Source organism: Rhagoletis pomonella, unplaced genomic scaffold, assembly GCF_013731165.1.
Source record: "Rhagoletis pomonella isolate Grant_MI unplaced genomic scaffold, Rhpom_1.0 Rhpom_scaffold_00004, whole genome shotgun sequence".
NCBI lineage: Eukaryota > Metazoa > Arthropoda > Insecta > Diptera > Tephritidae > Rhagoletis > Rhagoletis pomonella.
Window position 1 is genome coordinate 60,969,568 of NW_023458558.1, and position 8,799 is coordinate 60,978,366.

The following is an 8,799-nucleotide window of genomic DNA, read 5'->3' on the forward strand; positions in this document are numbered from 1 at the left end:
AGTCCGAGCGCTAGCGTTATTTACATTCTCTTTAGCAAAACCTCCCTCCTCACTTGTTTGGCTCACTCAAGAATTTGTATGTGGCCTATTGGTAAAATAGTTTATTTGTGTTGATGGCATCATTTTTATTTGTATCACTCCGAGTTTTAAAGTGATGAGAATGCCTGGCTTGAGCCAGTTCTGGGCAACCGGTTAGATATCTTATTACCAACTCCCGAGTGACCTGGTACCCAGAGTATGTTTACCAACTAAAATAATAACATAAGTTGAGACTTGCAATGCCGAACTAGTGAGGAAGTACTTAGATAGAGGGCTGGCCAATGTCTTAAGTGCAGCCTGGCTGTCACTTCATTTATGTAAACTCCTTCCCCTCTATCTATTTTACACCACTTAGGTTATGGCTTTGAGGATTGCAAATACCACAGCCTGTAAGCCTGGGGTACATTCCCCAAGATATAAGTGAAGCTTATCCCCAGTTGTGAAGCCATCAGTGAAGACTCGACATTATGTGAGTTCGGGCACAGTGCTGGAATTAAACCGGCATTCAGCTTCAGGGAACTCCACATTATAGAACCTCCTCAACAAAGGTAATGGTGGCGTACTATCCTATAGCATTGACAATACACAAGTGCTCTAATCTCTGCCAACATTGACAACATGAAGGTGGCCTTTAAGGCTTTCCTACGTATGAAGACATAAAGTGGCATACATACCACTCAAAAAAATTAAAGCCAAATAAAGAGGATATCAAGCAACCATTTTGATTCTTTACTATCGATAGATTTTCGTGGACCTCCAGTTACAACTCGTGGACTCCCATATTTTTTTCACTTTGGGAATCACTGGTTTAAATTATTCGCTATAATCTCGCCATCTAGACAAATTCGTATTCGCGTAAACTCATAGCAGCGGTCATGCCCCTCGATGAAAGTGCCTTTTGCCTGCTATCATCTGATTAATAGCCAAATCTTAAACATTCGCCTTTTTCTCTATTTAAAAAGAATATGCAGCTTCGGGTATACGTACATTCGACTGCATCACCAAAAAGTTGCGGTTTTTTCGCCGAGATTACAAAATTTATTATATTAGGACGTCCATCAACATGTTTCGGAAAAATATTAAGATTTACGTGAGCTGGAGCGATTTGAAAATACCTCTAAAAATGGAGTTTTTTATGAGTAAAAATAGTTTCTTAAAGAACTTTTTGAAAAAAATCTCCTCAGATGACAAAACTGATTAAGCTTAAAAAATCTGCATAAAAATATTTAAAAATCTTTTCAACGGAATCGTAATAATTAGATTTTTGTTGCTGCTTTTAACCTTTTTCAAAGACTGATTTACGAAAAACTTGAATAACTGGGCCAAAACTGTTTTTATTTAAACTTATGGGGTCTCAGTAGAAAGGTACTTTCCCACTATTTTTATTTCTATGTAAAAAAAAATCATTCACGTTCCAATTTTTTTTTTTTCAAATACCAACATATCTTAATTCAACTTGGAATTACGCTAGTTTATTAGCAAAGAAATAAAAAGAATGAGAAAATACCTTTCCAATGATAACTCGGAAATCGGAATAGTTTAGGTTCAGTTATTCAAGTTTTTCTTATACTACTCTTTGAAAAAAGTTAAAAAATAGCATCTAATATCCCATTACGATTCCGTTGAAATTTTTTTTTAAATAATTTATGCAAATTTTTTAAAATTTTTTATGAAAATTTTTTAAGCTTAGACCGTTTTGCCGTTTGAGGGTATTTTTTCAAAAAGATATTTAATGAACAATTTTCATTCATAAAAAACTGAAATTTTGGAGGTTTTTCAAATCAGTCCAGCTCCCGTAAATCTTAATACTTTTCCGAAATATTTTGGTGAAAGTCTTAAAATATAATAGATTTAATAATTCAAATGGAAACACGGTACCGATATTTTTTTGTATGGGCAGTGATGCAGTCTAATGTACATATGTATGTATATATATATCACGATACGCTCTGGAAGAATGGCGATCGTTCAGCGATCGGTTTCTTTATTTAGTAAAAATTTGTCGTGCATTGCGCACAAAAACCAAGTAGTGACAATAGCTACCAATCAGTTGTTCTTCAACTTCCGTTGGTCCAGAGTAATTATCGAGCTATTAAATTGAAGGAAAAAATGTTAACGGGAATTCTTTTCTGCATTTGCGCAGTGATTTGCCTATATTTATCATATCGTTATGCAGTTAGTCGTCCTGAAGGATTTCCGCCTGGTTAGCATTAATTTAATCCCTTATTTCCGTCGTTTTTAAAGTTATTGACAAATAAGTTTGCTCTTTTTTGCAACATTTTACTTCAAGGACCGCCACGATTACCGCTCTTCGGAAGCTATTTATTCATGATGCTGGCTAATAAAAAATATTTGCATAAAGGTGTACTGAAATTTAGCAAATGGTATAAATCGGATATTGTGGGTTTTCATGTTGGACCCTTTCCAGTGGTTGCAGTGCACAGTGCTGAGGGTGTCAAAGAAATATTGAATAGAAGGGAATTCGATGGACGTCCGCCTATATTTATGGGTCAAATGCGTGCACCTGAAGATGAATTATTAGGTAAATTTGGTGAAATAGTATTTTTTGAAAAATTTGTGTTTTTTTAGAAATGAAACGTCCATATAAATACTCGAATTCGAAAGCAAAAAAAATTATTCCTAAAAAGTTCGTGCAAAATAACTCTTTAATTAATTAAAATTATTATTTTTTAACTGTAAGCCAACGCCTGATTGGAAGATCGCCCTGCCGTTTCGAAAACGACCTATCTCAGCAAATGGCAATTTCAGCTGCCGATATATTGAATGTATATTGGAATATGGCGTTTTCGAAGCGGCAGCTGAGATAGGGCGATCTCCAACTAAGGCGGCGAAATATTCTTAAAAAACCGAGGTGCTTATCAGGATTAAGCATTTAAACGTATATACATATGTATACATATTACATATGTATGTATTTATAGGGATTGTGGAAGAAAACTAAATCTTTTGTTGAGATGCACTAGGTCTAAAGTACATTTCCACTGAGTAACAATGTCACTGGAATTATTTGTACATACTTGAAAAACGATCACGGCAAAAATAATAAGACAATCGCGAATATTTTTAGCGATTAAAAATGCATACATAATAATATAGTTAAAGAATATACAATCATGTACAAAATATTACGACAACAAAAAGTCCATAATTGTGCAAGCGACAACTTGAAACGAAAAGCTTCTGTGATCAATAACAGTAATTTTTTAAATTTCACTTTGCTTGTTTGTTCAAATTTGGTTTGAAAAGAAACCGTTTTTAGCGTTGTGAATTTTCCGTGCCATTTTTCAATGTCATTTTTAATTTGACGAGGGATGGCGAAAAATCGTTCCAGAATAAATCAATTTTAATTACATCTATTTTCTATAAAGTTGTTCTATTATGAGATTTTCGTCTCGGGTTATACTTCTTTTAAACTGAAAAATTTTAATTCAGTATTAAATCATACTACTTTTCACTTTTTTAATGAACGATATTTCTCTAAAACAAAGTGTACAGCTATGTTTCGTTATTTGTTTATATCCACTCGCAAAACTGCGTAGTTTTGGACTGTGAGGTATGAGGGATATTTACTCGGATTTTCCAAGCCTTTTTTACACGTCTTTCTTTAAATTCTGATTTTTTTCTAATATCGAGTAAACCGTCCAGAGGCTACGCATATTAGCTCTCTACCTCCCTCGAAACTAGTTGGATTCATTAGAGCACTAGGGCTGAACGTTGTGTTATGATGAGCCCTGAGTGCACAATAGACCTAATGTCGTAGTCTAACATCATCTATATCTTTGGATTTTAACCCCCTAATAAGCTACAGTTTACTGTTTTCCAACAATAAGTGTTACTGTAGAGAAAATGTGTACAATAAAGTCGATTTATCTATTTTTTCCTTAACTATAAAATGGACCAGGCCTTTTCAAGTCTCCATTTTTCGAATAACTCGAAACATGGTTTTCGAAAAAGGCGAAAAATCAAAAATCTTAGGTGCTATACTCGTTTAAGTATCTTGTTCTTATAATGAAGCTCAAAATATCAATATTATAAAATTAGAAAACACTATAACAATTACAAAGAACATATTTGAATTCAAATATTATAGCAATACCCGCATGGTGTTGAAATGCCAAAATTCAATTTATACACAGGTGGCAACCTTACTCAGAAAGTTGAAAAAAATATATTACAAATGAGTGAAAGGAACTCTCTCATGTTGTCGGTATCTAATTAATTTTTAAATTTAAATTTAAAAATGAGATTCTGATATAAAAATCCACCTAAGACTTAACTGTCATCGGTGATATTAATGCTGATCTTGTATAACGCTTGACATAATTAGCATCAGTGATGACAGGTAAGTTACAGATGAGTTCTAACATCACTAAGTACTTTTGGTGAAAATTGCAGATAGAGGGTATTGAATATAAGCCCCCTATATATAGATTGTATGTCCTGACAATTCAAAGCATGATTTTGCTTGGTGGTCTTAATATTCTACACATGACTCAATATGTACATACATATACTATATATCGACGGTACTTTGGCAAAACCTCGTATCTCAAAACAGTCAAAAAACACTCTCTAAAAAAACGCTCTATTAATAACAGAAAACGATTTTTAATAACTTTTTTTTACTGAATATTAAAGGTTAACTACTTTTTAGTTAATTAAGAATAATATAATGAATCGCAGTATTTTAAGGACTATTTTGAATAATTTTACGAGATACGAAGTAGTAGTAAGTTCTGAGTTACGAGGTTTTGCCAAAGTACCGTCGATATGTGAATATGTATACACATATAAATATGTAAAACTTCTGTACTTTAAAGTAAATCAATATGTAATACAGTAGTCCCCGGTTAGTTGAACTTAAAACTTTATTTAACATTTTTTTATTTATATTATTACATGCTTATTTAAAAGTATTTTGTGTGCAATATTTCCTGGACCACGCAGCTGATTCAAATAAGCGGGGAAATCAATTAAGGGTGGGTGATTGAAGCGGGGACCACTATTATATATTTTGTTTTTTGCCAAGAGTTTTTATGCTTAATTTCGACTTATTTATTTTCTGCTTCGTAGGTATTTTTTTCCGCGAAGGTCCTGTGTGGAAGGAGCAACGTCGCTTTATTTTACGATACCTTCGTGATTTTGGATTCGGTCGTCGTTTTCTTGAACTCGAATCAGTCATACAAGAAGAGGTAACTGATCTCTTAGATCTCATACGCAATGGACCACGTTATCAGCATGAGCATGAATTATCCAAACCTGGCGGTTATAGAGTTTGTGTGCCAAATATCTTTAGTCCATTTACCTACAATTGCTTTTTACATGTCATGATGCATGAACGCCAGCCGCGCTCAGAACAGGCCGAGGTGTTGCACCTCATCAAAATGGGAATGCAATTTCAACGGAACGGTGATGATTATGGTAAAATGCTGAGCATCATGCCTTGGATACGATATGTGTTTCCCAAATGGAGCGCATATGATGTACTAACAGAGGCGAATAAAGCTCTTTTTGAGCATTTTGAAAAAATCGTAGATCATCACATTGCCACCTATGATGAGTGCAGTGAGAGAAATTTTCTAGATTTGTATATTAAACAGATGAGAATGGAGCATGATCAAGGTCAGACGGATGTTTACTATCGCGCACAGTTTATATTGGGCCTGGTGGACTTTGCTTTCCCTGCATTTACAGCAATCGGCGTTCAAATGACATTTTTAATACAGCACCTTATGCTGAATCCAGAAGCAATGAAACGCATACAGTCCGAAATAGATGAGGTTGTTGGAAGATGTCGACTGCCGACGCTTGAAGATCGTAAATATTTACACTACACAGATGCTGCTATTCGAGAAGGTCTGAGAATTGAGACTTTAGTGCCGTCAGATGTCCCGCACAGAGCGCTAGAAGACACAGAGTTGCTGGGTTACAAAATTCCAAAGGTACTTAAAATTTATCCGTAAAAAAATTGTAAAAGAGAAAATAAGAAGCATTTTTTGTTTTGAATTTAGCACACTATTGTGATACCGAGTTTGTATGCATATCATGCTGATGAACGCATCTGGGGCGATCCACAAAACTTTAGACCGGAACGCTTTTTAGATGAAAATGGAAAGCTTTCGCTGAAAAAGGACGTATCACTTCCGTTCGGCGCAGGTAACTTGTTGCACAAAACACTACTAAAAGTTCAGGAATAACATTTTTATTTTATTATTTATAGGAAAACGACTTTGCGCGGGAGAGACTTTTGCACGAAATATGCTCTTTCTTTTAACCACCGCAATTTGCCAAAATTTCAATTTTACATTAGGTCCAGCAGATTCCTTGCCCGATTTGTCGAAAAATTTAGGGGGTTTGATCATTACTCCGCCTGACTTTTGGCTGCAATTGGAGGAAAGGGACTAACACGCATACATATTTGTTTTGATATTATTAAAAAAAGGCTGGATTTCCTACATGTTTATTTACATACATGTACATATATGAGTAGTCCACTTGCAAACAGCGTTATGTGATTTTATAATAATAAGCCATAAATTAAAAAAACGACTACTAGGACAACAAAAAACATATAAAATTAATCTTTTTTTATTACCTCAAAATTTGGATAAATAAAAGCCTAATAACATTATCACATAACATAACACAACATAACATTAAGAGTATATATGACCTAAAACAGTTTTTAAGTTCATCAAAAGATGGAGACTTTTGAATGATTATAAATAAGTATAAGAACGACTTTTGCAAGAGTAGTTAACATTTAATCCTATTTTTTCAGAATGTAGAAAGATTTCGTACTGTGTTGTTAATGGACATGGAAGTACTTTAACCCTGGGATTCAGTAATTCTGTATCATCTCAAGTGACTAAATTTGAGATTAGTAATTAGTGACTATTTTTGTGACTTGAGATGATTTGGGTATTCAGTAGGAGAGAGTCACAAAAAGTTCATCAAAAATGTGTGGTGAAAGCAAGCACATACAGTCAACTGATAGTGTTTATGTATGCCTTTTGCCAGCGCCGCTCAAAGAGTCGCAATTGCCTAGTGGTCAAAGGATTAGGCTGCCGGCCGAGTTCAGGTTCGTGTCCCTCTCGGGCTTAGAGGATTTTTTTTTTTTTATTAAGTATTTTTGTCGTTTTTTATTAGTTTAATTTATTTTAATTAATCTTTAGATTTTAATGATTAAAAGACAAAAAAATAAATTTGTTTTCTCAATGGATTTGTATGATATTAAAGCATTTTGGTTTATTTCCTAACGAAATTGTTGTTGAACAAATTTCCTCGCTGCATTTACGCATTTTTTTTATAAAATGGAAAGCAGTTGACTTTTCCTCCATGTTTTTATTTTTAGGGACTTTATTTTGAGACTGAGACGTGTGACAGGGTACTGAATACCAAATCGTCTCAAAATCCAAGTTCACCACCAAAACTCTCTATTAGTGACTAGAGACTGCTTACTGAATGCCACGTTAAATACTGGTACGTTACCCACTAAAAACTCAAAATCTAAAAAATTTTACATAGCGCAATTTACAAGTGAACTACTCATACGTATGTGCGCTTTTGTTACGCTTATTATGTCGGAATGGGTGGGCAGAAATTAATGTTTTTTTTCACATACGCACGTTGCTAAAGGATCACACTCTTGTTTAATAATCAGGGAATGGATTTTATGGAAATTCCCTTTTTTCTGCTAAAAAGATAGAGTATATTCGATTAAGATTGTCCACGATTTAGCTTTCCCGGATTCTATATATACACATTTGATATTGCCTTTTTTTGGCATTTTTAAGATATTTGCCTTTTTTGCCTATTGCGCCTTTAAAAAAGTGATTATTGCGAGGAAAAAGCCCGTATTCCTGTTAATATAAAAGTTTCAAACGCTCCATATTTAAATTGGACGCCACTTTTATCAACTCACGTCGAGCGCACGTTTAGGACATTCAAAGCTGTGTTAATGCCTGTTCTGTTACAAAAAAAAAAGTAAGTGCGCCTGGGCCACACTGGAGAAGTGAAACTTACGTTACATATCTATTTTGTCTCTGTTCTGTTTAAGGTTATATTTTTTTCTTTTTTTCTAAAAAGGCCTGCAAATGTTGAACTATAAAACATAGCGACATGTGTCACATCATGCAAGTGCCAGTTCATAGTATGTCGCTCATACATGTTTCACAATAACATATCGTCGCCTCAGAAAACGGATGACGAATGTGCAAAATCACGATTTTGGGATTTTGATGCAGATTTACTAAGTTGGACATGCTCTTTCGATTTCTGCAATCCATTTTTTTATATCTCCATTAGTCTTTGAGATATTTCGTGCGCATTTTGTCGTATGTTACATAATATTAATGATTGGGTACGCCTTTTGTTGTATGTGCTGAAAATGCGTCACATACGACAAATTCCCATACAAACGTACCTTTTTTTTAATCATAAAACGTTTGTCGTATGTGGCACATACGACAAATTCCCATACAAATGTAATCCTTTTTTAATCATAAAACATTTGTCGTATGTATCGCAAAACTTTGAACTTACGACAATTGGATGGTCCTCTACTATAACGATACAATTAAAATTGAAAATTAAACTAAGTAACTAATTTTAAAATTTTAAATTTTTAAATTTTAGCTTGCACTGAGTCTCCAATGAAATGAAAGAGATAAAAATGTACAAAAGACTGAATTTAAGTATTGTTTTTTGTTTTTATATAAAGAAAACGTATGTTCGTAA

At 33.9% G+C, this 8,799-nt stretch overlaps 1 protein-coding gene across 1 annotated transcript; it reads left to right on the plus strand.

Moving 5' to 3' along the window:
* Window positions 1-2,059: 2,059 nt before the first annotated feature.
* LOC118737909 (probable cytochrome P450 304a1) lies at window positions 2,060-6,527 on the plus strand. Its single transcript, XM_036468729.1, has 5 exons — window positions 2,060-2,242; window positions 2,330-2,581; window positions 5,134-6,002; window positions 6,072-6,216; window positions 6,281-6,527. The coding sequence occupies exons 1-5, from the start codon at window positions 2,149-2,151 to the stop codon at window positions 6,463-6,465; spliced, it is 1,545 nt and encodes a 514-aa protein (XP_036324622.1). The 5' UTR covers window positions 2,060-2,148; the 3' UTR covers window positions 6,466-6,527.
* Window positions 6,528-8,799: the final 2,272 nt, after the last annotated feature.

Coding starts and splice junctions, on each gene's coding strand:
- LOC118737909 (XM_036468729.1), top strand. CDS start 2,149: ATGTTAACGGGAATTCTTTTCTGCATTTGCGCAGTGATTTGCCTATAT. Junction 2,243..2,329: donor TCCTGAAGGATTTCCGCCTG/GTTAGCATTAAT, acceptor TTTTACTTCAAG/GACCGCCACGATTACCGCTC. Junction 2,582..5,133: donor ACCTGAAGATGAATTATTAG/GTAAATTTGGTG, acceptor TCTGCTTCGTAG/GTATTTTTTTCCGCGAAGGT.